This window comes from Podarcis raffonei, chromosome Z, assembly GCF_027172205.1.
Source record: "Podarcis raffonei isolate rPodRaf1 chromosome Z, rPodRaf1.pri, whole genome shotgun sequence".
NCBI lineage: Eukaryota > Metazoa > Chordata > Lepidosauria > Squamata > Lacertidae > Podarcis > Podarcis raffonei.
The window spans coordinates 21,185,585-21,213,225 of NC_070621.1; the positions used below are offsets into that span (position 1 = coordinate 21,185,585).

Genomic DNA, 27,641 nt, shown 5'->3' on the forward strand with positions numbered 1-27,641 from the left:
AGGTTGCAGGGGTGTTCACTTACAGGCTCCACAATACTAAACTTCTTGCTCTCCTGCACTTCTTGGATCTGATAGACGTATTCCAGGGAAGATTCAAAGAAAACGTGCCGCTCTTTATCCACCTGCATGTCAGCCTAGGTGAGAAACAGAATGGGGATGTTAATACAACAGCAGCACGGCTACCTTTACAAAGTATGGTTCTCAAGTGCTGAAAACCTCTTCACCTACCTCTTGCAAATGGGATTCTTTTTTCTTTGAAGATAAATTCAAATGGCGATCCAACATGGAGTAAAACCTCTCCCCGTCCTTCTCAAATTTCTTTTTCCGTTCCTAGAAATGGAGGAGATGCAAAATCATTGTCTTGTGAGCAACTGTTAAGTACTATTTTTAAGGAACAGATGTCAGGGGTTTCCAGCCTGACCCTAAAAGGCACTCTCCACTGGCTCTGCAAAATTTTAGTAGTGAAGGAAAGGCGCTCTACATTTGCACAGAGGAATCCTTCTTATTAAGGACATGATTCCACATGATTCCAAGCTTGATTTAAAAAAAAAAGTCTCAGAAGCAAGCACTGGTTACAATATTTCTAAAATTTGTACACTTAACGTTCATCCAGACAGCTCAGAATGGCCATGTTTTAACTTCACAACCACCCTGTAGGGAAGTAAGAAAGACTCGAAGATTGTGACTTGGCTCACCCCAAAGAATTCTGGGAGCTGTGGTTTGTTATGGGTGCTGAAAGTTGTTAGGGGACCTCCTTTTCCTTCCCCACAGAACTACAGTTCCCAGAGTTCCTGTGAAGAGGGATTGACTGCTAAACCACTCTGGGAATTGTAGTCCTGTGGGGAAGGAATAGAGGGCCTCCTCAGAACCGCCATTGCCCCCTGACCATGTACGGAGATATACTGATACTGAGAATGCATGCGCTGAGAATCACCCCTGCAACTATTATGCGGGGAATGCTCTGGGGGCAATTTTGGGGTCCATAAAAGGGACAATTATGCGGTGGTGACCAGTATGTGGTGAAATACACTAAGTGGTTTATATGCAGGGAGTTGGACTGTAGAATTCCAATTCTACAGTTCTATGATTCCATGAGACTTCTATTCTCCTCCCAGCGCTACAAACTCTAGTTTCCTCTGAAGAGGAACCAATCATTAAACTACTCTATAATTGTTGTAGCCACCTATTTTTCCTCCAACACTACAATTCCCAGTACTTCCTGTGATTGTTAAACCACTCTGGGAATTGTAGCTCCGTGAGAGGACTGGCTGGGGCTCCTAACAATTCCCAGCCCCCTTAACAAGGCTGCAGCTCCCAGAATTCATCAGTGGGAGCCACGACTGTTCGAAGTGGTATCCTAGCACTTTAAATGTATGGTGTGGCCTTGGCGTTCATAAGGAAGAACTTTCTGGATAGGGGAAGGTGAGATGGAGGACTACAAGACTGAAAGCTACCTGCCTCTATAAGCAGCTACATAGCATCATGGCGAGGAGTTTTCCACCACACCATTCACCCAGAGATGCTAGCTTTCTACATGGAGAGGTTTCCCTTTTTCCCTGAGGAAGCATTCAGCTATCTTATCATCTCCCAACTGCACTGTTGAAGGGGTATCATCCTGGAGAAGTTACTCCTCTTCGTGCAAATGGAGCCTTATCTAGGCACACACAAGAGCCAGCTGCGCTAGCGACAAATGGCTTTTAATAAACTTCACTGCAAAAAAAAATTAAAAATGGGGAGATATAAAGGAGTCTAGGAGGCCATCTGCTCCATTGCATTTTCAGGCAGCCGGCCTCTTTCTAAGAAATAGAAAACAGCTTTTCTATTAAAGAGAAAGTTCATCGCCCATTCTAGATCCAATATGGCTTTTGGAACAGCTGCAATATGCTGGCAGCCTGGGACGTGCTGCCAGATGGATTTCATCTTATACACAAACCAAGCCCTTGGACTTACGCCACCCAAGACCCACTGAAAATCACTGGGACTAAGCTGCCTTAAGGATACTTAAAGCGGTTGGTGGAGATTCCTGCATTGCTGGAGGTTGAAGCAGATGTTCCTTTCCAACTCTGCAGTTCTATGATTCTAGGGTTGTGTGTAGGGTTGTATGTGCAGAACTGATACCTTCCTCCAACCATTTTTAGAGAGCGTATTTTCTCCCACTGGGAAACTTGCCAGTGGTTATATAAGCATTACTGAGTGCCCAGAGTTGGTGTTAACACACCCAGAGCCACCTGGAATTTGTTATATATATTTTTGCATGGTTGGGATTAAGACCATGCCAGCTTGAGCTGCTGGGAGCTGGGGGCCCAACAATACCTGGAGAGCATCATGTTGGCCAATGCTGCTCCACCTCAACCAATGCACACACAAAGGGTTTATTGAAGGGCTTATCTGCAACAGTGCTTCCCCAAGTGGGAGGTAGCACACCCTGGGGGACAATGGGATTACATATGAGATGTTGAGGCAAGGGGGTTGCAGGGGACACTGGAGATGTAAATGACTATCAGACTTTGAAAAGCCAGTATCAGTTTTGTTGAATCAATTAAGCTAAGCAATTGATTGGATTTTGAATAAATGTGCAGCTAATTGTTACATTGCGGAACTTTATTGTGTTACTGTCTTCCCTGGTGGGTCATGCAAACCGCTATTCCAAACAATGCTTGTACAAGGGTAGGGTAGAAGGGTACCATGGAACCATGGCAGAACGGGCATGAAAAAGTTTGGGAACCACCACTGCAATTTTTGGAAGCTCTTTCTGATTTCTAGCCCAGCCACAAGGAGGAGCACTTTACAAGAAGTTGGAGACAGAAAGGGCCAATGGAGAAACATCTGTGCACAGCAGGAGGCAGTTTGTGTCTGTAAAGGAGTCAGGGAACAGCCTCAGAACCTCCTATGAGAAACAGATGCTCAAAAACATGCAGCAATTCACCTATAGTGGGAGTGCTCATGGGTCTCATAATTTTGGAATGAGGTGTATCAAGAAATCTCTAAAATAATTAAATGCATTATTGTGGCTTCACCGCAACTCTCTTTATTGAACATACGGGATGGAGAAGTGGGAAATGTGTGCTCTAAGGAACTTCTGACTTGGATGTTGGCTGGGGCTAGAATTTCAATAGCCCAGCTATGGAAAAACTCTAGGAGACTTTAACTTTTCTTTGTGGTATGAAAGAACATGGACCTCAGTTCCAGCAGAGAAGATAATGCCCAAGGTGCAGATTCCCAGGTGGAAAACTAAGAACGTTTATTTGCAGTCTGGTGGAACTTCATTATGCAGTGCCATGTTGGGCAAAATGATTCCTGCATTGCAGGGGGTTGGCTAGACTCAAGGAGGATAACTGAGCCATCCCAAGAGTGGGGCTGGGCGTTCTGTTCTCTATATGGAGGCGTGGGCTTGAATCCCACTGCTGACACATCTGTTTTAGGGGGAAGAGTCATAGCACAGTGGTAGAGCATCTGCCTTGCATGCAGAAGATCCCAGGTTCAATCCCCACCATCGCCTACGAGATACACCCTATCTGAAATCCTGGAGAGCAATTACTGCCCTCAGAGTAGATGGACCAGTGGTCTGACTCGGTATAGCTTCCTATGTTCCTATGTTTCAATTAAGATAAAGTAAATTTGTTGCCTTCCACGTGCTATGGAATTTGGTTATGTTTTTTAAAAAACGATGCAAAGAAGTTGGTGCTGTTAATTTGCACTACTGCAATATTCACTAAATTCCTTTTTAACATGACTCCCACATGTTTGAGACGTTTTAGCTCAGAGAAAAAGTGAAGAAGAGGCGACATGATAGAAGTTTATAAAATTATGCATGGCACACAGAAAGTGAGTAGGCGAAAGTTTTCTCCCTCTCCCAAAACACTAGAATTCCCGGACATCCAGGGAAGAATCAGGACACAGAAGAGTCCTTCTTCATGCAGCACATAGTTTTAACTATGGAACTCTCTGCCACAGGAGACAGTGATGGCCACCAAGCTAGATGGCTTTAAAAGAGGAATAGGCAAATTAATGGATGAGGCGAGGGCTATGGGCAGCTACTAGCCAGAATGGCTATGCTCTGCCTCCACAGTTGAGGCAGTAATGCTTCTCGATATCAGCTGCTGGAAACCACAGATGGGGAGGGGGCTTGTGCTTGGATCCTGCTTGCATTGGGGCATCTGACTGGCAACTGTGACAGTAGGATGCTGCACTAGATGGGCCACTGGCCTGATCCGGCGGGGCTCTCCTTACGTTCTTAGGGGCAAATGAGTGTGGTCACTCTCACTTCCCTGTTTGTGAACACCCAAAGAGAAGCTACAACAGCCTTAGCATTATTTCCACTATGGCAGTTTGTTTTAAACTTTTGAAGTCTGGAAACAGAGACAAGGAAGGAGGCGAAGTGTCAAGCGTTATTGTCTGCAACTTAAAATGTCAATGACTCCAGATGGGCTGGGCTGAATCCAAGTTTGTGTGTTCGCCAAGAAGTCTCCATTTCAAGCACTGGTCCACAGCCAATTACTTTAGCCTGCTGACTAATGGGGAACTTTGACTTTTTGGTACTGGACAAAGCGAACTTTTACACTCTATGAGAGACTTATTTACGGAGGGGACAGGGATGAGAGTGTTTTGACCCTGCTTGCATTTTCTGTAATAAAGTTTTAATGATGAATTTAGAATGGTTTTCCATCTTCGTTACACCAGCAGACGACTGCATTTGAACAATGGCTCTTGACCCATGGTTTGCAAAACAGGTGGTAATGCCCCTTCAGGAGGGTCAGGGGAGATCACTTAGCCGGGTGCTAAGAGGCAAAAGGGTGGGGGAGAGGTGCTGGATATGTAAATGACCATCAGAATTAGAAAAGCTGGTATCATTGGATCAAGAGCATTAGTTTTGCTCTAATTCATTAAATTCAATAGTTTTAACTGGATTTTGAAGCAAGGTACAATTAATTTCCATTGTGTTATTATCTTCTTTAGTGGGTCATGCAAATGCTTTTTATAAGGTAGGGTAGCACTGGGGGCATGTTTATGGAACTGGGGGGCAGGGGGGCTTGAATTTTTTGGGGAACCACTGCCCTAGTCTTTGCCACCTGGAACATAGGAATCTGCCTTATGCTGAGTCAGACCATGAGTTCATTTGGCTCAGCACTGTCTGCACTGACTGGCAGAAGCTCTCCAGGGTTCCAGACAGGAAGTGCCTCTCAGCACTTCCTGGAGATGCCTTTTGGGTCACTTCCAGGTTTGGCGCCATGCACGCATGATCACCTGTCAATTAGACATTTGTAAATCAGGAGTTGGCTGTATACCTGGTTTTTTTAAAAATTCTGCTTGTTTTATCTGTATTCAGCAGATAAACATATTACACTATTCTATGTAAATATCCCACGTCATATTTTTATGTAAATGTTTTTATGTAAATACTTTATGCAACAAGTTTTTCTTTTATTTTCCCTTTTTTCTTTAGCACTCTATAAATTGCTAAATATATAAATATACAAATAAGTTCCTAAGTAAAAATTGAAGGGGGCAGGGGGAATTAACTTACTTTGGTGAATCCAATTTGCTCCTTGCGGAAGTTTTCCAGTGGTTTGATCAGTAAATCACTAGCATTTTGCACCTGTAGATAAAAGTAAGAAAGCAAGGCAACATATAATTAATTAACTTTTATTTATTGCATTTCAATCCCCATTTTTTTCTCTCCAAAGAGCTCAAGGTGGTGTACATGGTTCTCCCCCTCCTCATTCACAACCACCCTGTGAGGTAGGTTAGGTGAGAGGTGGTGACTGGGCCCCAGTCACACCCAGTGAGCTTCAAGGCTGAGTGAGAATTTGGATTCAATCTGAATGCACCCACTTTGACTATAGCCCTTAAGTGTAATTATGCCAATGGAGGAACAAAGGGTGGCCTATACTCACCATCATTGATCTTTCAAGTTCCACCTCTTGAAGCAGCTCTGAAAACTCCTTAAAGGATTCGGCTATGAATGAATGAAAATGAGTTACTTAGGACTGACTCTCAGGGGTTGCAAATTATGTACTGCAACAGCATACAGATCGGTTTTATTTATTTTAGTTGTATGTGCCACACACCCACACACCCCAAATAACACTAGAACTCACAGACATCAAATGAAGCTGAATGTTGGGAAATTCAAGACGGATGAAAGAAAATGACTCCTTCATGCAGGGCATAGTTAGACTGTGGAACTCCCTCCCACAGGAGGCAGTGATGGCCACTAATCAGGATGGCTTTAAGAGGGTTGAACAAATTTAGGGAGGGGGATGTTGTGGATGGCTGGGCTTTGCCTCCGCAGTTGGTGGCAACAATACTTCTGAATACCAGTTGCTGGAAGCCACAGGAGGGGAGAGGGCTCTGCTCCTGTGATTCCCACTGGAACATTTATTCAGCCACTGTGGGAACAGGATGCTGGACTAAATGGCCCATTGGCCTGATCCAGCAGGCTCTTGCTATGTTCTTATGCCAAGGATTTCTTAACTGAACTATGATAGTGGCCTGACCAGAAATGACAGATCCTTCAATCTCTCTTGCATGCTGCAACAATGAGCCAAAAGGTTTGATCAGTTGGAACAAACATCTTGCAGCAACAATAATGCCTTGAAGGAGATGGGGAAGGAAGTCTACCACCTCAAGTACAGAGGCAAGTAAGTGGCCTTTGCCATTATTTATGTCCCCATGCCTGTCATACATCACAAGGCTGAAACAAAGATAAGACAGTGGAATCTTCATGGCTTTTCAGGATCGTCCCTGTGTTCCTGCTCTTCCTCTGACTCATCTTAGCATGACACTATCTGCCTGTTTCCTATCATTTCCAGAGTTTTCCAAGAGTGCTAAGACTTTCCAGCTCGTTTGATCAGAGCCCTCAGCTTCTCATATCACCGTAGCAGCAGTTTCCAGTCTCTAAAAACGCTGGTGGAACAGCAGCAGTTAGAGGCAGATAATTCCCCAAATGGCTTTTAAAGGAAACAGTGCAGGGGTGCCCACCCCGCCCCCCACAAAATTAGCTTGGTTTTCATTAACCCAGCTTTTTTGCCAATTGCACGAATTTTTGGTTGTCTTTAAAAGAGGACTGCACAAATTCATGGAGAAGGAGTGGGCTATTGAGAGCTACTAGCCATGAAGGCTATGCTCTGCCTCTGCAGTTGGAGGCAGCGATGCTTCTAAATACCACTTGTTGGAAACCACCCAAGGGTGCGATGAAGTGTCCTAAATCCAGGAATGTTATCAATAATGGACTTCCCAGGAACTTCATGATTAATGTGTCAGCATTTTCAAGCAGCAACACACACACACACACACACACACACACACACGAAAGCACTTACCAATGTTAATCTCATCATCTGTCAGGGTGTCCCCAATAAAGTCAAACTGAAAGGACTGGAGAGTCTGGGAGAATTTCTGTACAGCCAAGGAGTAATCTAGGAAAGATGGAAAGGTTGCAGAGATAAGTATGAAAACTGGCAATTAAAATTTGTAGAAGCTTCATTCCTGCAGACCGGGCACAGCACCTTTTGGATTCCACACTTTCCTCTGAAATAATAAGCGCAGCACACAAAGGAGAAATGCTTATTAAGATTTAACATTAAGATTAGGGGGAAAAGAGGTCCAGAGTCCACTGCTTCATGGTTGCTCACATTGCTGCTTTTCTAGTGGGGGGAAAAGACCTTTGTGTGAAAGTTATTGTTATTTATAGGACTTCTATACTACCTTTTTCTTAAAGGAGCTTGAGGCAGCAGACATGGCTTTCCCCGTCCTCATTTAATCCCCACAACAACCGTGCAAGGTAGGTTAGGTTGAGAGGCAGTGATCGGTCCAAGGTGACTTCACGAGTTTCATGGCTGAATGGGGGGAACCGAACCCAGGTCTCCCAGGTCCTAGTCCAACACACCAGCTACTACACCACATAGGCTCTCAAAAATCAGGCAGAGGGCAGGGGAAGCAATCAAAAGAGGCATGCTTACATCAAACATGCTGGGAGGTCATCGTTGTTCTAGCCACAATAAATCCCCCCCCATTCAATTACTTGACCAACCCCTGAAGCGCGTTCCACTAAGCTGTGCCAGCAGTAAAATAAAACTGCATACAGTTTTGTGACCATCTTGTGCTGCAGACTGCCAGTGAGGTGTAGTGGTTAGAGTGACTTAGACTGTGACTTGGGAGCCCCAGTTTCAAATCCCTACTTGGCCATGATGTCCACTGGGTGAGACCTTGGGCAGCAGACACTGCCTCTCAGTCTAACCAGGGTTAGAAACTCAAGATATATAAGCTAGGCACCAAGTGGCACCTTAAAGCCAGGTTACAGTCGCCACAACGGAATGCCTATTCACAGATGGGTTGGACTAGATGACCCCGGGGGTCCCTTTGCAACACTACAATCCTTCGATTCTATGATCTCAACTACATTGCTTGACGGTAGCTTGCTCTTACAACAAATTCACTTGTCCCGGTATGCAAGAAGGAGAAACACACACAGGAGAAATGGTATTGGCTATGGACTAAGGCGGAGGTTTTTAATCTGTAGTCGCCAACCTGGTGCCCAGAAATCTCCACATAGACACAAATGGACCCATGCCAGTGGCAAAATGTGCCTGGCACCTTGGAAGTTTTGAACTCTGAGTCGAATAGACCTCACAGAGTTGTTGTGGGAATCAAAACATTTCCAGAAGGAAAGTCACACAATGCTCATAAGCATACGGACATAAGACCCCTGCTGGATCAGGCCAATGGCCCATCTAATCCAGCACCCTGTCCCCACAGTGGCCAACCAGATGCCTCTGGGGGAAGGAAGAAAGCAGGAGTCAAGTACCAGAACACCTTCCCCGCCCTCCATTCTGCGGTTTCCAACGACTGGTGTTGAGGCGTATGGTTGCCTCAGCTCGCAGCCCCGAGAAACAAAACCTCCATGATTTATTTGCTTGCCGAGTCAATTTTCACAAAGTGTAGGCCTGGGAAGAGCAGCTTGTGTCCTTTGGTCTCTCATTAAAACAACAGAAAGATGAAAAGAGAAAGGGTTGTAATGAGCCAGTCCAGCTAAACTGGGCCCTTCATCACAGAATACACCCATTTTCATTTGGTTCCCCCTCCTTGTGAGCTTGGAGGAAGATCAAAGTATTATTCTTCACCCTGGCTCCAGAGCAAAGAGAGATGCACAAATAAAACAAACAGATTTTGGATCTCAGAAACTGAGACAGAGTAAAAGCTTGGTCTGAAAGATCTAATTCCAGACAACTTGGGGATTATTCCTGAAATAAATAAAAAATGGGTCCATGGAACCAATAATGATAAAGATCAGCCTGGTGCAGACTTTGGAACAGTGGATTCCAAAGTTGGGGGGGTTGCACCCCCTGGGAGCAGTGGGATTACTTCAAATCCTGAGAGGCAAGGGGCAGCAGGGAGGTGCTGGAGGTGTAAACGACTATCAGACTGAAAACCTGGTATCGCTGCATCAGTTTAGTTAAATGAAATCATTTTGATCGGATTTTGAATAGATGTTCCTGTTTTGAATTTTATTGTGTTGATATCTTTTGAATAATGTTTTTTTTTAAGACGTTTTATTTAGGCATACTTAAAAACAAACCAACAAATCAATAAGATACACACAACCACAAAATAAACCGAAAAAGTAAGGACAAAAGGAACATAAAATACCACACCTGTGTGACTTCCCTCCACTTCTGAATAATGTTTTTTATAGGATGTGGTAAAATAGTGTGCTGGCATTGGGGGTGAGTTTATAGAACCAGGGGGGAAAGACCCCTCACTTGGGAACCGCAGCTTTAGGCCCAGATCCTTTGGTCAAGACCAAAGGCCTGAAAACCAGGATGTGAGGGCAGCAGAATTCTCTCTACAGTTGCTCTCTCATGACAGTGAGAAGCGAGACATGGCCATGGCTGTTGTCTTCAGGGCCTGAGCTGCTACCTCAGCCTCCGCCTCATAACATCTGCTGCTGCCTAACCCATGCTGTGATGTCATAGCATGCATCACAACACGGCCTGAAGGTGACACAAATGAGAGTCAGTGTGGTGTTGTGGTTAGAGTGTCAGAATAAGTTCTGGGAGACCAGGGTTCAAATCCCACACTTGGCAATGAAGCTCACTTGAGTTGCGGGGGGCCAGTCACTGTCTCTTAGCCTATGCTTGGAGCAAAAAATGGTATATAAATGCATCAATCAAGCAAAGAAAATATAGGGTACCTTGGCGTCGCAACACAGGTTACGTTTACTGGGGAAGAAACACACCATGTTATCTCCCAACAATATTTTAAAGCTTGAAATCTTTCCCTCATCAAAATTTGGTAAGGAGAATGAGGCATGGAAGGCTTTTCTGAGAGGAAGTTGGAGGACATATTTATAGCACAGCACTAACCTGGTACACAACTATTACCTTCCTAGATTTGCTGTGCTGCAATGTTTTTATTGTTGCTATTACCTATACCTTTAACAGAACTTACATAGTTTTAATTCTCTTAAATAATAGATAGTTATGTAGTATTATTATTTCATTTTTATCTAAGCTTCTTGTCTGGCCAAAGACTGCCACAGAATTCCCATCATCTGTTTTTGTGTTCAACTTCACACACACATCTGCTCATGCTAACTTTTCCCTTCTGACCCTCTTCTCTTTATACTTTACTTTCCCTTCTGCTTTCCTAAAGCATCTTGCCTTTTTATTCTTAAGGCTCCAATTTCGTTTTTGCACAGCGTTTTAAATTCCAGACACTTTGGTTAATCCTGAGTTGTGTAATCCTTTTCTAAAGTCATCTGACAGGCTGCACATCCCCCATACCTTCCATAAAATCACACAGGGCATGGAAGAATCAATTCTTCCCCCATTGACTGCTGATCCGTGTCAACTGGCTGTGCTCTGCCTCCACAGTTGGAGGCAGCAATGCTTCTGAATACCAGTTGCTGCAGGAGGACAGAGGGCACTGGTGCCTGAATCCTGCATGCAGGTTTCCCATAATGGGCATCTGGTTGGTCACTGTGGGAAGAGGATGCTGGACTAGATGAGCCATTGGTCCGATCCAAAGCATAGCCTTACAATAATGGGCTCAGGTGAACCTTGGGATCACATCTTCCCCCTTCTCTCATTTTAGGATTGGCCTCAGCGTGTCACATCTAACTATGGTATACTGAAACACATAAATGGGAAGCTGTGGGTAACCCAACACAGATGCTTCTGATCTCCTTCCTGCTGCTGTGGCACTGGAAGCATGCATGAGCCCAAGGCTCATTCATTTACTACCATGGATTAGTGTCCAAGAAGAGCCACAGCCTGGCTTGAATGACAGAGGAAGCTCAAACCTCAGTTTCTGTAGTTCAACTGCTACATAACACTACACCAAGGTTTGGCTTTATGCATAATCTAACCTAGGCTTGTGGTTAAGCAGTCCTCCTTAACCTCAAGCTTTAAAGTCACATTTGAGGAACAAAGCACTTGAGCTCCAGATTCAGACCACACACTGAGCCAAAGCTTAGCTCAGTGATGTGTGACAGCTGAGCTCTGCTGGGTTGGGCCAATGGCTCATCCAGTTCAGCGTCCTCGTCTTCTCACAGTGGTCAACAAGATGTCTGTGGGAAACCCACAAGCAGGATTCAAGCACCAAAGCATACTCACCTTCTATGGTTTCCAGCAACTGGTATTCAGAAGCACAGGTGCCTCCAACTATCCAAATCCATCGTGGCTAGTAGCCTTCCACAGCCCTATCCATAAATCTGTCTAATCCTTTTTGAAAGTTATCTAGGTTGATAGCCATCACTACCTCCTGGGGGAGCAAGTTCCACAGCTGAACTCTGTGCTGTGTGAAGAATTACTTCCTTTTATCTGTTCTGAATCTTCCAACATTCAGCATCACTGGGCACCAGCAATCTCTAGTTTTATGAGAGGGCGGGGGGATGGGACACTTTTCTCTATCCACTTCCTCTATGCCATGCATGATTTTATAAACTTCTATAATGTCACCTAGTGGCTGTCATCTTCTCCCTGGGTGTCCACACACTGGCACTACAAACTATGCTTTGGCTCAACACCCAGCCACTCCCTGAAAGCGGGGGGGGGGGTGTCTTTCCAACCATCCACAATTTAAAGTTCAGCCTTATCACCATCCTTGTGTTTTGGGTTTTCGTTCTGGTAAACTAAGAAGCATAGAACTGCACAGTTGGAAGGGACCCCCAAGGGTGATCCAGTCAAACCCCTTGCAATGCAGGAATCACAGCTAACGAACCCCTGACAGATGGCCACCCAACATCTGCTTACAAGCCACCACGGAAAGAGAGTCCACCAGCTTACAACGGAGTCCGTCCCACAGTTGAACAGTTCTTATTGTCAGAAAGTTCTTGCTAATGTTTAGTTGGGACATTGAAACAGTAAAAGCCCCGGTCCATTGTCGTTCTTTCCTCTGGTGGCTTTTATCATTCCAGTTGTCCTTTAGCGCCTTTTGCAGCTCTTTGGGGGATCTCCCCAGGGTTTGTGAAAACAAACATAGGAGCACTCAGAACTGCAACAAATTTAAAATACTATTACTGTACCACGGATGTATATTCCACATTCTACTTTTTGCCACTGAGAGAAGGAGATATGAAGGAAGAAAGGCATGCTAAAACTGAACTAGAGCTGCACTTCCTGTTCCTATATTATGCAAGTTAGGCAAAAAGACTATATTGGGACTGAAATTCTCTTTCTCATCCCACAGCTGGAAAGGGGTGGGGGGAGAAAGACCAAACAATGGGAGATGTGGTGTATTAGTGCATTTGAAAAAGCAGTCTTAAATCTCTAACCTTTTCTCATTAAAATATTTACAATGGTATCCTTTTTATAGAACTTGTGCTGCAATTGTAAAAATGCGCCCTAAGTCCATTTAAAGTTGTCGAACCTGGACGTGAGCTAAGCAACTGTTTCTGATCCTTCTTCAGCTCCTTTGGTTCTCCAGTCTTAGATTTGTTCAGTCACTTTTGTGCAGATTTTTTGAAAGAATGCACAAAAGGTGGGCAAAAAAACCAAACATGAATTTTGTATGCACATTTTTAACAGAGTACACGGTCCTGAACATATCCATCTATAAAAAGGTTCTTTTTGTGCATCTTTTAGGTATGTTTTTTAAAAAGATGCTCCCTCCATGAATTTGTCTAATCCTCTTTTCATGCCCATTCAAATTAGTGGCTATCACTGCCTCCTCTGGGAGCAAGTTCCAAAGTCTGACTCTGGATCGTGTGGAAAAAGTCCAGCAGTGACTCAAGTATAAAGGCAGCAAAAAATCGATGAACCAGTATGACAGAGGTTACATTTGCACTGGGATTATACTTTTAATAGACACACACTTAGCCAAGTCAGATTTGTCTTGGCATGAGCTGGGACTTTAAAATGAGGGGGGAGAGATCCCTGAAAAACACACAGGAAAGGGGGATGTAGAACAACAAGGTAATTCAGCCCCCCTTTATCAGAGAGAGATCTTACAAACTTGTGCTTTAATGCAACATGATATAATGGATATGGAAAAGCTTTTCACACACCAGGTTGCAAAGGGGGCGGGGGGGGGGGGGGAGACACAATCCCACCACATGTTGTTCCCACTTGGTTTCCACGCGGTTGGACTGTTCCAGCCACATATGTATAAATATGGTGTTTTTGGCAATTTCTCCTTGCACAAGCCCTGCCTGCTCTTCATCTGCGCTCAGACAGACAGCTATGGGGGTTTGGAGGGGAGGAGGCAAGGAGAGGAGGAGTGAGTGGGATTCCTGGCAACAACCTGTGGAAAAAATATACAGTATATGAAAAGCTGTCTAGCATCCCAGTTGCCTAGGCCTTTTGGAGTTTATGAGCAGGCTGTTAATCTGATTAAGACAATGGCAGTGGGGAAACAGTCCAGACTTCAGCAGATGCCCTCCCACTGCACCCCAGAACATTTTTTAAACCAAACACACTGATTCTACAAGGAACCGAGGAAGATGCAGTAATTAAAGCACATTTCTTCTCCTTTCTCCCATACTGAGCCTTTTTCCAGTTAGCTCCCTTACCATGTAGACTTTATTTTATTTATTTAGTTATAATAAATATTCACAGCGCTATTTTTCTGGAGGTTTCGGAACTCACCATAAACGCCTCCCTTGCTCTCTTATAATGGTAAGAGCGCCCACCTGAAAGGGGCTAGAACTGAGTTCCAGCTGAAAAAAGGCCTAGAATATTTATATACTACTATATCACGAAAACACATCAGTCACTGCCTCTCAGCCTAACCCAACCTTACAGGGTTGTTATGGGGATTAAATGAGGAGGGGGAGAATCAAGTAGGTCACCTTGATCTCCTTGGAGAAAAAGGTGGGATATAAATGCAAAAAAAAAAATAATCTGTAGCCACAAACCTCTTGGGAAATTGTGTGTTTCAGAAACACACACTTACAATCTTGCTTATAAATGAGGCCCTTAAGCCCAGTGGCGTCGCGTGGGTTGTCAGCACCCGGGGCAAGGCAAGTAATTTGCGCCCCCTAACCCGTGGATTTTTTTTTTGTACGCGGGTGGCGCTGTGGGTAAAACCTCAGCGCCTAGGGCTTGCCAATCGCATGGTCGGCGGTTCGAATCCCCGCGGCGGGGTGAGCTCCCGTCTTTCGGTCACAGCTCCTGCCCACCTAGCAGTTCGAAAGCACTCCTAAGTGCAAGTAGATAAATAGGTACCGCTTTATAGCGGGAAGGTAAATGGCGTTTCCGTGTGCTGCGCTGGTGCCGGCTCGCCAGAGCAGCTTCGTCACGCTGGCCACGTGACCCGGAAGTGTCTCCGGACAGCGCTGGCCCCCGGGCTCTTAAGTGAGATGGGCGCACAACCCTAGAGTCGGACACGACTGGCCCGTACGGGCAGGGGTACCTTTACCTTTACCTTAACCCGTGGATTTTAGCACTCGAGTCTCTTCCGCGCCCCCCCCAGATGTTGCGCCCGGTGTGGCCGGCCCCCCTGCACCCCCCACGCTACGCCACTGCTTAAGCCTACAGAAAGCCTGAGCAGATGAACATTCTAATTTTTTTAAGGCGTTTAGTATTTAGAGATAAATTACAGTTGCCTAGTGAGCAGGGAGAGAACACATTTTTGTTTTAAAACAACCAGCCAGCTAAAGTGGGCCAGCTGCAGGAACTGAGAGAACGAAAACCGATAAAATTTGTAGACCTGTTGCCAGAACCTCAAGCAAAGGCATAATTTACTGAATATGTCTGGAGCATGACTTTTTGTGCTTGGAACTGTGTACTTCATATACACAAATGCACATTCAGGCTCCAGGATGCTGAGCTCAGCCCCAGGACATCCTTTCATGTGCTGTTGTATGCATGCAAGAGAAAACTGCATAGCTATTTTTTTCTGCAGAGTATTTATTCATGCAGCAGAGTTTCCAGAGTAGCAAATAAGATAAAATACTTTGGGGGGGGGGAGAGAGAATCAAGATTTAATATGCTACACCTTGTTAAAAATAATAAGCCTAGAAGAATAAACACAGCTTTGACTGGCATTGAAAATGGCTCTCTTTGGTGTACCTGGGTCCTAAACTGTAAAGGCTTTTAAACATTTTGAACCATGCTCAGGAATGGACTAGACAGCAAGGAGGTTTTTCCAATAATTGAAGAGATAGTGGAACAATCTTCAAAGGAAGCCCCACAGACAACCTATTAAAGTCATGAATTCTTGATGTTGGTGGCACATGAATAACTGGGGAGCTGAAGAGCAGCAGCCAAAAACTAGAAGGTGGAAGCTGTAGAGACCACTCCAGCCCTCCAGCATGGTGTTCTGATTAAGAATGCTGGACTGGGAGAGACCATGGTTTGAATCCCCACTTGGGCCGATCATTACCTCTCAGCTTAACCTACCTCACAGGGTTGTTGTGAGGATAAAATGGGCACCACCTTGAGCTCCTTGGAGGAAAAGGGTGGTACATATAAAGGCTCTTATGTTCTTATACTTAATCATCTTTCAAAGCCTTCCAAGTCAGTGACCGTCACTGCCTCCTGTGGGAGGGAGTTCCATAGTTTAATGTCAGTTTGCAAAGCCCAACACCCACATTTTCTCTGCAATATCTCTTTTCTGCTTGGTGAAGCAGACAATTTGCTTTTAAAGCATGTAAGCAGCCTGTGGGTTATTTTTTTTAGCAGTCAGTCCACTGCCACCACCAAAACATATCCTAACTCAGACAGCAGATGTAACAGACTATGTTTGGGGTAGAACTCCTCTGTAACAAATACAGTAAGATATTTTGTGAGATTAAACAGCCTATTAAGCCTTCTGAAAAGCCCGTCATGGCCAGAAGCCACTGCAGGACAGACAATTACAGATTAATCAAGCAAAGGAACGAGGAAATGGCCCTGCGGGATTAGATTGCTTCCTTGATGAAAGAAACAAAACTGATTATATCTGCATTCCAGAGAGCAAATGCACTATTTGTGTTCAACGTACACAGCAGACAAGTGCAGGGTGCTCAGTTTTATATATTTATTTTCTTGAATCTATACTCTGCCTTTTTTCCAATCACTGAACCCAAGGTGTGCACACCAGAACTTCTTAGCTGTCAGCAAGAGGGTACTCTCCTATGCTCTAGATTTCACAAGACTCAGTCTCTGTCAATTGTAAGAAAAATACCGTATTTTTCGCCCTATAGGACGCACTTTTCCCCCTCCAAAAATGAAGGGGAAATCTGTGTGCGTCCTATGGGGCAAATACAGGCTTCAGGAAGCTATCAGCAAGCCTGGGGAGCCCGCGGGAGTTCCCGCAGGGCTCCCTAGGCTGCGGATAGCAGCCTGTCACCCGGCGCGTGGTGCGCCCTGAAGCCGCGCGCCCGGCAGACATCCGCGGCGTGGGGAGCCCTGCGGAAGTTCCCGCAGGGCTCCCCACGCTGCGGATAGCAGCCTCCTGCACGGCGCGAGGGGTGCTCTGAAGCAGACATTCCTTTCCCCCCCCCCAAAAAAATACTAGGTGCATCCTATGGGACGGAGCGTCCTATGGGATGAAAAATACGGTAAGACCTAAGATGATCAGGCAAATGGCCCATCTAGTCTAACATCTTGTGTTTACAATGGGAAACCCTTGATATGACGGCCCATCCTCAGACGCCTTCCCTATAAAGAGCAGTGTGAAACAGGGCTGTGTTCTCGCCCCAACCCTCTTTGGCATATTCTTCTCCCTGTTGTTCTCATTCTGAAAATGATGTGTGAGAGGCAGGCATGGAAGCCGGTCAATGGTGCCTCCACCAGGCAAGGTCAAAGTCCTCCTGGAAGGGAACAGCTGCTGCCCCTTCTGAAGCCCATGTGGCCCATCTCCTCAGAGGCCAACAAGCGCTGGGCGAAAAGTAGGGCAGTCTCCCATCCTCAGCACCATCTGTGACTCAATCCTACTCACAATGAAGCTCCTTGTGACACTTCCAGAGTGCAGCCCACCAATAAAAGGCCCATTGTCCTTTCCTTCAATGCTCATATGGGATAGAATCTGTACTTCCCATGCTCTGTCATATGATATTTTTCCCTCCCGAAGAGATTATAGCACAGTGATTTGAAAGCCGAAGTATTTAGTATGTGCCTGTTACCTGTGATGGCATTATGGAGCGGAGAACTGGACCACGACAGAGCAACAGGAACAGGACATACCATGGAAAGTACAATGTTAATGAATATCATTAAAAGATAATAACAGGATATGACAAAGATCGAAAGTTACAGATGCAGTGGGAAAGGATGCAAAGTTTAAGTGGGCATGTGGCCTGAGACGACGCAGGCCAATGGAGTAAAACAGTGCTAGTAGGGAGACCCTACAATTTCAAAAGGCCAAGGGGATGACCATGTATGTGATGGGTGGACCATATAAACTATAGATTCTAAAGCATGGGTAGGCAAACTAAGGCCCTATCGCCTTCTAAATCCGGCCCACGGATTTAGAATCAGCATGTTTTTACATGAGTAAAATGTGTCCTTTTAATTAAAATGCATCTCTGGGTTATTTGTGGGGCCTGCCTGGTGTTTTTACATGAGTAGAATGTATGCTTTTATTTAAAATGGATTTCTGGGTTATTTGTGGGGCATAAGAATTCATTCATTATTATTTTTCAAAATATAATCCGGCCCCCCACAAGGTCTGAGGGACAGTGCTGAAAACGTTTGCTGACTCCTCATCTAAAGTTAGCAGAGGGGCTTGTGCAGATTCAGGAAGCAACAGAAAGCAATGGAGAGAAATTGAAGAGACCTTTATCCAAACATGGATGCAAGGTGCTACATAAGCAGAATAAGGAAGTCAAGCCACATTCAGCACGAACTCTGTCACTCTGCTCCAAGTTTCAAAAATATGAGATGGCCTATCCCTGGCCAAATCCAACAAAGTGCCTGACAATGCTTATGTCCCAATTTCATTCGTTATTTCTCCTTTTTATTGCATTTATATCCCACTTTTGCTCCATGAAGCTCAAAGGTGGCATTTCATAGTTCTCATCATTTTATCCACACAGCAACCCTGTGAAGTATGTTAGGCTGAGCGGCAGTGACAAGCACAAAGGTCACACCCAGTGAGATTTATGGCTAAGTGGGGATTTGAACCCTGGTCTGTCAGATCCCTATTCCAACATGCTTAAAAAGTGCCGCAGGGTTCACTTTTAAAATCATAATTGCATCAAAGAACGGTACAGACAAGGTTATTTTTGGAAAGAGTTTTGGCCTCAGGTATATTTAGCCTTAATATTCTGGCCACCAAACCACCAAGAGTTTCTGAGAAGATTTGAGGCAAGAAAGTAACATCACACCGGCAAGTTTAGCCCTTTCCCCTAAAAAAAAAATTAAAAAATGATATTGACCAAAATACAGCTTTAGCTGTCTCATCCTTAGAAGGATATGTAAGCCACTGATCTGAAGAAGAAAAAATCCCCAATGTTCAAATACAGTACAATCTCTTCTTAATCGGAGACATTGGTTCCAAGGGCTCCACATATGCAAGAAAATTGCTATAATCAAACCATTGGAACCGCCCCACAGCTAGGTATGAAGGGGGAGAGAGCACCCCCAGGAATTTCAGAACCGGCCCAGCAAGCAAGGTGGAAAGCTTGAAAACTATTTTTTGCACCAGGTAACCCCGGTCAGCCCTAGTGTGAAAAGAGCTTTGATGCTCTCCACCTTGCTTAGGACTTGACTACATGAAACTTACCTCCCACAGGAGGCAGAAATGGCCACTAACTTGGATAGCTTTAAAAGAGGATTGGACAAATTCATGGAGACGGCTATCAAGGGCGATCAGCCATAGTTGCTATGCTCTGTTGCCACAGTTGCAGGGAGCAATGCTTCTGAATGCCAGTTGTTGGGAACCACAGGAGGGGAGAGTTGCTCTTGTGATCGGGTCCTGCTTGCAGATTTCCCATTGAGGCATCTGGTTGGCCACTGTGAGGACAAGATGCTGCACTTGGATGGGCTACTGACTTGATTTAGGAGAGCTCTTCTAACATGGGCCAAAGAAACAAACTTGAACCCCGGGGGCAAAACTGGACACCTTCATCTACCCTACTTGCAATAAAACAGGTCTCTTCAGCCACAGCAAGAATTGTAACTCCAACGGTTTGACTTCACCCCCAAAGGAACACTCTTCCATTGCTTCCCAAGACAGATGGATGCCAACAATGTTACTTGTACAAAAATCCTTTTTTTAAAAAAGGAGTAAAGTATGCATGGGGGGAAACAGCAACCCTTAACGATTTAGAAAGGCTCTAGCAGCAAAGAAAGGGCTTTGCACTGTCTGAAGACTGATGAGCTGTCACACAAATTCTCTGTACTCATGAATCAATCATATATATATATATATATATATATATATACACACACACACACACACACACACGAGAGGGGGGATGGAGATTTGTAATGCACACTACATTTGACATGCAGATTGAAATGTTAATGCTAAACAAAATACAAGCTACAGAACCTGAGAAAGGGCACTGCACACACACGACTTTTCATGCCAAGGAAGAACAGCAACCGTACCAAAGCAATGGATTGTAAATTCCAGACATATTTCCTGGGGACTTCCTAGGATGGCCCTATGCCTATTAACACAATAGGCGTCCGTCTTTCTTTCTCTTTCTTTCTTTCTTTCTTTCTTTCTTTTTGCTGCTGCTGCTGCTGTTGTTAGTTAACCCTTTGGTTAAGATGAACAGCCTTGACTTGGCAGGCTCCCATGAGGTGGGGGGGGGATCAGCCACACAATAAAGGCCAGGGGTCAGCAACCTTTTTCAGCTGTGGGCCAGTCCACTCTCCCTCAGACCATGTGGTGGGCCGGACTATATTTTGAGGGGGTAAATGAACAAATTCCTATGCCCCACAAATAACCCAGAGATACATTTTAAATAAAAGCACACATTCTACTCATGTAAAAACACCAGGCAGGCCCCACAAATAACCCAGAGATGCATTTTAAATAAAAGGACACATTCTACTTATGTAAAAACACGCTGATTCCCAGACCATCCACAGGCCAGATTTAGAAGGCGATTGGGCTGGATCCGGCCCCCAGGCCTTAGGTTGCCTACCCCTGGTTAAGGCCATGCCTGCTCCTAGAAGGCAAGGGTTTCCTGACCTACCATGCCAGATTATTTTAGGAACATTCCTGATTCCTCTTCTTTGCTAAGAAGCATATGCGGACCACAGGTGCAACATTCTTGTGTAAAGAAATATGCTGGGCTTAATTAGAGCCAAAATTAAACACACACACACACACAGGGAGGGAGGGAGGGAAGGAGGGAGAGTGAGAGAGAGAGAGAAGATGCAAACGTTGGCCTGGACGCTGTTTTCAGCCACAGCAACCTTTAGCAACACAATTACATGATGCAAAAGTACCTTATGTTGTTACAGTCCAACTCAAAGATCTTCTAGAAGCTGGAACAGGCAAACAAAAGAAAATCAATCACCAGCAGGCTGCCCTTCAGACTGCCCAAAAGCAAAGGGTGTCTGCAAGGGACTTCTGCATTGTTGGCATCTTTCTTCAAAGGAGCACAGGTGGAAGGACTGCAGCTGAGTGACAGAACATCTGCTTAGCATGCAGAAGCATCCTTAATGACTTCTCCACGTAGAACTAGGAAAGACTCCTTCCTGAAACCCTGGAGAGTTGGTTAGAACTAAATACCACAGGATCACAACATGTGGGAATTTGGTTCCAAGGCTTCTGCATCTACACAAAAATTGCATATACCCAATCTATCCTGCCCTTCCTCCCCAAAGGGGTCCAGGGCTGCAACATTCTATTGCCATGCCTCATGTCTTTAAAAACATGAGAAACATTGTGAACAAACAGAATGTCAAAACAGGTGAGCTGAACCAAAAAAGTTTCACCTTGCTTAGCCAGCAAAGTGGATATTGCTTTGACCTATAAAGTCTTATGTGGCTTGGAACCCCAATACCTTAAAAGCATTGCCTCTCCCCACATGAAACTACCCTAACCCTGTGATCATCATCTGAGACCCTTCTTTGTATGCCCCCTCCTCAGAAGTTTGGAAGGTGGCAACACGAGAACGGGGCCTTTTCCATGGTGGCTCCCCACTTACAGAATGCTCTCTCTCCAGTGAGGTTTGCTAAGCATCACCTTTACATATGGGGGGGATGGAAGTTATCTCTTTGTGTTTTTCTTTTGTTCTTGTTTTTATTATGTATTTTGTGCTTTTATACTGTATTTGTTGTGAATTGCCCTGATACCTATGGATGAAGGGAAGTATACAAAATTAATAAATTTAATAGTGATATTAGTAATATCTTCAGGAGAAAGGCAAAAACATTCCCTTTCAACCAAGTCTTTGGCTTTATATATGGCCTTTTAGTGTGGGAGGGGCGTTTTAATGTATTCCCCACCGCACCCCTAGTTTTAATGTAGGTAGGTAAGTTGCTTTGAGTTGCCATGGCAAAAAGGTGACCAATAAAATAAATAATAATAATCTTCCAATGAATGCCTAGAGCAACATGCAAAACTGAAGACTTCTGCTTATTATAGCAAGCAACCACTTCTCCTCAAGACTGCAGAAGGCGGACGATTTCAGAATTTCCTTCTTGAGAGTTCTCCGCAGGACAAACCAAGGCAGGAAGCCAAATGAGTCACCCTGGCCAAGTGGGAAATCTCACAAGCAGTTCAATGAGCTATCCAAGTAAACTCAGCTACGTTCTTCCCAGAGCAAAGTCTCATTATTTTATGGCAAGGAGGGAAAACACATGCACCCTGGACAGAAGCTTGTGTTTTCATTGTTTGCGCAATGCAAAGCCCCACCAGCCTCTTTGCAAAGCTGCCTTGAGAAAGTGTTAGAAGGCACACCCAAGCTGTGTCTTTGAGGTGGGGGACCCACTAAAACTTCAGCTCTCTCCTTCCCATGCCCAACGCATCACTGTTGGAGTGGAAAGCAAAACATACAGAGAAGGAGCAAGTCAGCGAGCATATCCAAAAGTTCCACTGTTAACTCTTAGAACCTAAGAAGAGCCTGCTGAAACAGGCCAATGGTCCAGCTCCCTGTTCCAGCACCCTGCTCTTACAATTAGGCAACAAGATGCCCCATTGGGAAACCAAGGAGAAGAACATGGGCACAAAAGCAAATCTCTACTCCTGTGGTTTCCAGCAACTGGTATTCAGAATCACTGCTGCCTCCAGCTGTGGCTGGTAACCATCAACAGCCCTCTCCTCCATGAATTTGTCTCATTCTCTTTTAAAACCATCCAAGTTGGTGGCCATTACTGCCTCCTGAGGGAGGGAGTACCACAGTTTAACTATGTGCTGCATGAAAAAGTACCATATTTTTCGCTCTATAATACACACCAGACCACAAGACGCACCTAGTTTTTGGAGGAGGAAAACAAGAAAAAAAATATTCTGAATCTCAGAAGCCAGAACAGCAAGAGGGATCGCTGCACAGTGAAAGCAGCAATCCCTCTTGCTGTTCTGGCTTCTGTGATAGCTGTGCAGCCTGCATTCGCTCCATAAGACGCACACACATTTCCCCTTACTTTTTAGGAGGGAAAAAGTGAGTCTTATAGAGCAAAAAATACGGTACTTCCTTTCATGTGTCCTGAATCTTCTAACATTCAATTTCATCAGATGTTCTAGTATTATGAGGGAGAATTTTTCCCCCTCTATCCACTTTCTCCATGGCATGCATACTTTTATAAACTTCTATTGTGTTGTCTCTTGGTCACTTTTTCTCTAGAATGAGAAGTCCCAAACTCTGCAACCTCTCCTTCAAGGGGGGGGGTCACTCCACCACCTTGATTGATCTGGTTGCCCTTTTCTGAACGTTTTCCAAATCTGCAATATCCTTTTTTAACGTGAGGCGACCAGGACTGTGCACAGCGCTCCAAATGTGGTTGCACCGTAGATTTGTATAATGGTATTATGGCTCTGTCTTATCGACATTCACACATGACAAAAGTGACTGCTCTGCTCCAAAGCCACAAACAGCTGGAACTCATCAGGCTGGGCTGAAAATCTGCTGGCAGAAATCTTGGTTCTGGAATGCCAAGATGCAGCTCACGAAGGACATGAGGTCACCAAACTGCTCACAAGCACCAGAGAACACGTTGTCCAGTACATCCCACATTAAAAGTAAGATACAGGGCTTAGCAACATCTTCAGAGAACTCCGCCATGCATTAGCCCATGGAAGGTCTTCAAATAATAGCAAAGAGACAGAACACTGTGACCTGCTCCTAGTCTGTTTATGTGTTTATAAGCAGAAAAGTTGGAATACTGGAAGCTGCCTACTGGAAGCTGGACTCAGGCTTTTGGTCCATCAAGCTCAGTACTGTCAACACTGACTGGCAGCAGCTCTACAGGATATCAGGCCAGATTCTCAAGAATCATTATACCTAGGCCACTGTTTCTATCCTTGGAAGAGCTCACATGTGTTGTTCATCAAAAGAGCTGGGGACTTTGCTTTCAAATAAAGAACAATAACATGTGTCTGTCCAGCAATACAGTTCGATCACTCCTTACGCACTTTTAACTTGTGTGATTTCAGCCTTACATGGTTGACGGCTGCCCAGTTGAAATCACACAAGTTAAACATACAGAAGGTGAAGAGCTTGAAAGCTCTTTCTGCACAGGGTTTTCCCAGCAGAGAAAGAGCTTTTAACCTCTCAGCCTTGCTTACTGGGTTCTGAGATGCTCTCAAAGTCCTCTCGGCACACAGCTCTGGAAATGTAAGAATGTTCGCGTGGGGGCGATTCCAAGCAGGCAGTTTAAATAATACACTTTTTTGTGTATACATGCCATTCCCGGATCATAACCCCCACGCAAGACATGATCATACCGTGCTGGTAAAAGCTGGCTCCTGGTAGATGCAGCAAGCAAATTCTTGCAGGAAATTCTGCAGAAATAGAGACACATCTATGGCTTTTACCAAAAGAGTGAATGTAACAGACCATGGCAGCCCCTAGCCTCTTCCTCCTCCTCTTTTCTCCCTACATGTCTTGGGGGGGGGGGACGACGGACGAGACTCTGGTTATGATGTAACTTCCAGGCCACCACACTTCATCGTCTGCCAATTCTGGAGAGTGGGGGAGGGGGGAGTGTCAAGCCTCAAAGCACACTTTTTTGTTCTACTAGATATGACCAAGGAAGACAGGAGACAGGCAGAAGGAGGAGAGGGAGGATGCTAATTTTGGAAGCAGCCCACCAGCTCCAGTAATGATCACCTTCAACCCAAAAGACAACACTTAAGTCAGAAGGGATGTTTTGAAAAGGAGACTAGCAATCTCTCCTCTTCCGGGAAGCCAGTATAAACATTATGTCCTCCCTATGGCAGGCTGATCCACTTGGAAGAGTTAACAGTGACTCATTTTGACTCACAGCAGGCAGTGCCATGGCCTATGGGGCAGAGACCTTTAGGGTGGCAAAAGGCCACAAATAGCTTCTCAAAGCAATGCCTGCCACACAGATCATTACCCCAGGGAGGGGGCTTTGGGCGCACTATGTGGATAAGAACTTCAGAAAAGCGCTGCTGGATCAGGCCAACGGCCCATCTAGTCCAACATCCTCTTCTAACAGTGGCCACCAAGAGACCTTTTTAGGAAACCAGGAAGTAGAATACGCACACAAGGGCAACACTTTTCCTATCTTCCAGCAACTGGTATTCAGAAGCATTGCTGCCTCTGACCATGGAAGCAGAGCACAGTCATCCTGACCAGTAGCCATCAACGGAGCTCTCCTCCATGCAGTGTTCAGAACTACCGTATTTTTCGCTCTATAAGACACACTTTTCCTCTCCTAAAAAGTAAGGGGAAATGTGTGCGCATCTTATGGAGCAAATGCAGGTGGGAGGCTCTGCTCAGCGCTCCCTTTAAAGAGCTGCCCTTCTTCCTCCTCGGGGAAAAGCCCCAAAGAGCCGCACACACACTCCATGCGCTCTTTAAAGGGAGCACGGCTCTTGGGGGAGCCTTAGCTGCGCACAGCCTCTCCCGGGCAGTGGGAGCCTTCATCCCGCTGCCCGGGAGAGGCTGCATGCGGCTATCCCATAAGCCAGGACAGCAAGCGGATCACTGCGCAGTGATCCTGCTTGCTGTCCTGGCTTCTGGGATTCAGAATATTTTTTTTCTTGGTAGTCAGGCACCAGGTGCATTTTGCACCAAAAAGGGTACAGTGAAGCTGCCTGCCTGATGTCAATAGGCAGGGAGTTCCAGAGTGCAGGGTTCTGCCACACTGAAAGCTCCTATAAATGTGAACTAGGTAGTATGTGTGGCACGTGAGATGGAGTAAGTCTCCCCTTTTGTAACTGTGGCATGATGCAACCAGTTTTCCCACATCTGTATCTGCATGTGAAAGAAGCAAAACAAAAAAAGGATAATTTTAAAACTCCCAATATATTCACAAAGCAAAAAAAGAAGTTCAAGCATCTAACTCTTCCCCCCCCCCCAGAGCCTCTAGACTTCAGCTCCCAGGAGCCAAGGTGGTCAGGGATAAGGGGAGACGGAGTCCAGCAACATCTGGGGGGCCACAAGCTTCCCACTCTATAGAATGAGTTAAAAGGCCTTTGCAGCGAGAAAAGAAAAGAAAATTGTCTTGGGAGGACCTAGGCTGTTTTGAGCCAGAAGCATTGCAGCAAAGGGATCAGGCTTCAACACAGGAGATTTCCTGGACTTAAGGCTCATTTCCTAAAGTTCTGCACCAACAGCAACCGGCTCTGAGAATCCCCAGTTTTAAAAAAAAGATGAACTGTTCCCAACTGGGGCTGTGCCTAACCCAGTCCTTCCCTTTCTCATAAAGATTTCTTCCCGTGCAAAAGTGGTTTCCTGTGGCGTTTCTGAACCATTTTTAAACTTCTTCTGAATTTTGGTGTTTTGTGGAGAGAAGGGCGAGTTTACTTTATCATTTCAAAGAGACCATTGGAGGGGGGAATTGATTTATTTCCAGTAGCATTTTTTCCAGCCTCCCTAGATGTCTCAGCTGTAAAAGAAAATAAAAGCTCCAAGAGATCAGTTTCCTTGTGACATCTTCCCCCGAGCTTTAATTGAACTACAGCAAGCTGTAGAGGTTGGCTACAGCAGGGCAGAGACTGGTTTTGTTTACAGAAAGTCCATCCTTTTACATTAAAATAAAATCAATGTCCAGACTGGATAGCATTCTGCTCACACAAGGCCTGACTCCCTTGGTTGTGTCAACGATTACAGGTAACATCAAAATCACAGATCACGCCCCAGTAGAAGCTACCCTTAAAATAGGAGAGGAAACATGAACCAGCACAACATAGTCCTTCAGCCCCATCCTAACTCAATCAATCAATCAGAGAGAGTCTCACAAGAACTCTCCAAAACTACTTTAAAGAAAAGGACATAGACAATATTATAACTGCTCCTTTGGGACACAATGAAAGCAGTCACCAGAGGAGCCTGCATAAAAGAGAAAGCATCCCTTAAAAAACAAACCTCAAAAATTAGCAAAAACAGAACAAGGTATCACAGCCCTCTCATCACGCCACAAACAAACAGGAGCTAAAAGACTCTGCTGCTGGAGAAAAGACAGGTCCACTTTCTTCTTACACAGCTTAAAAAGGTAAAGGTACCCCTGACTGTTAGGTCCAGTAACAGACACCTCTGGGGTTGCACACTCATCTCGCTCTATAGGCCAAGGGAGCCGGCGTTTGTCCGCAGACAGCTTCCGGGTCATGTGGCCAGCATGACTAAGCTGCTTCTGGCGAACCAGAGCAGCGCACGGAAACGCTGTTTACCTTCCCGCTGGAGCGGTACCTATTTATCTACTTGCACTTTGACGTGCTTTCGAACTGCTAGGTGGGAGGAAGCAGGGACCAAGCAATGAGAGCTCAACCTGTCGCGGGGATTTGAACCACCGACCTTCTGATCGGCAAGTCCTAGGCTCTGTGGTTTAGACCACAGCACCACACAGCTTAGCAACCAATTATTTCATATGTGAGACAAGACGATCAGAAAATGACTCTTCCAGAGATTCACAGAAGAATCTGGAGGGTCTTATTATACTAAAATACTGTTCACACAGTGGAGGACTTTGAGGTCTGACTTTGGGGTCTCAAATTCCAGCGGTGTCTATGCAACTCCAAAATTTGGTGCCCTCTTGCCTTCTTTTCTATCTTTGTTGTGGTGCCCCTGAAGCACCCTCTCGGCTCTGCACCCAGTGGCAGCAAACTAATTTCACCTCTGGTTTACG

At 45.2% G+C, this 27,641-nt stretch overlaps 2 protein-coding genes across 4 annotated transcripts in view; one reads left to right on the forward strand and one right to left on the reverse strand.

Moving 5' to 3' along the window:
- OPHN1 (oligophrenin 1) overlaps positions 1-27,641 on the reverse strand; it is a 127,217-nt gene that overhangs the window by 82,016 nt on the left and 17,560 nt on the right. For 2 of the 3 annotated variants that reach the window (XM_053374236.1, XM_053374238.1), the window contains exons 3-7: positions 7,323-7,418; positions 5,895-5,956; positions 5,525-5,596; positions 229-330; positions 24-134 (exon numbers count right to left, since the gene is read on the reverse strand). In XM_053374236.1, coding sequence (XP_053230211.1) covers positions 24-134; positions 229-330; positions 5,525-5,596; positions 5,895-5,956; positions 7,323-7,418 — 443 coding nt within the window. Of the gene's footprint in view, positions 1-23; positions 135-228; positions 331-5,524; positions 5,597-5,894; positions 5,957-7,322; positions 7,419-9,653; positions 9,746-27,641 lie in introns of those variants that run through there. The other variant, XM_053374237.1, reaches the window with a different exon arrangement.
- The window catches only part of MSN (moesin), a 192,655-nt gene continuing 169,380 nt past the window's right edge, over positions 4,367-27,641 (forward strand). Inside the window, exon 1 of the mRNA XM_053374240.1 lies at positions 4,367-4,378. The gene's annotated coding sequence lies outside the window, so the exon portion shown is untranslated. The remainder of the gene's footprint in view (positions 4,379-27,641) is intronic.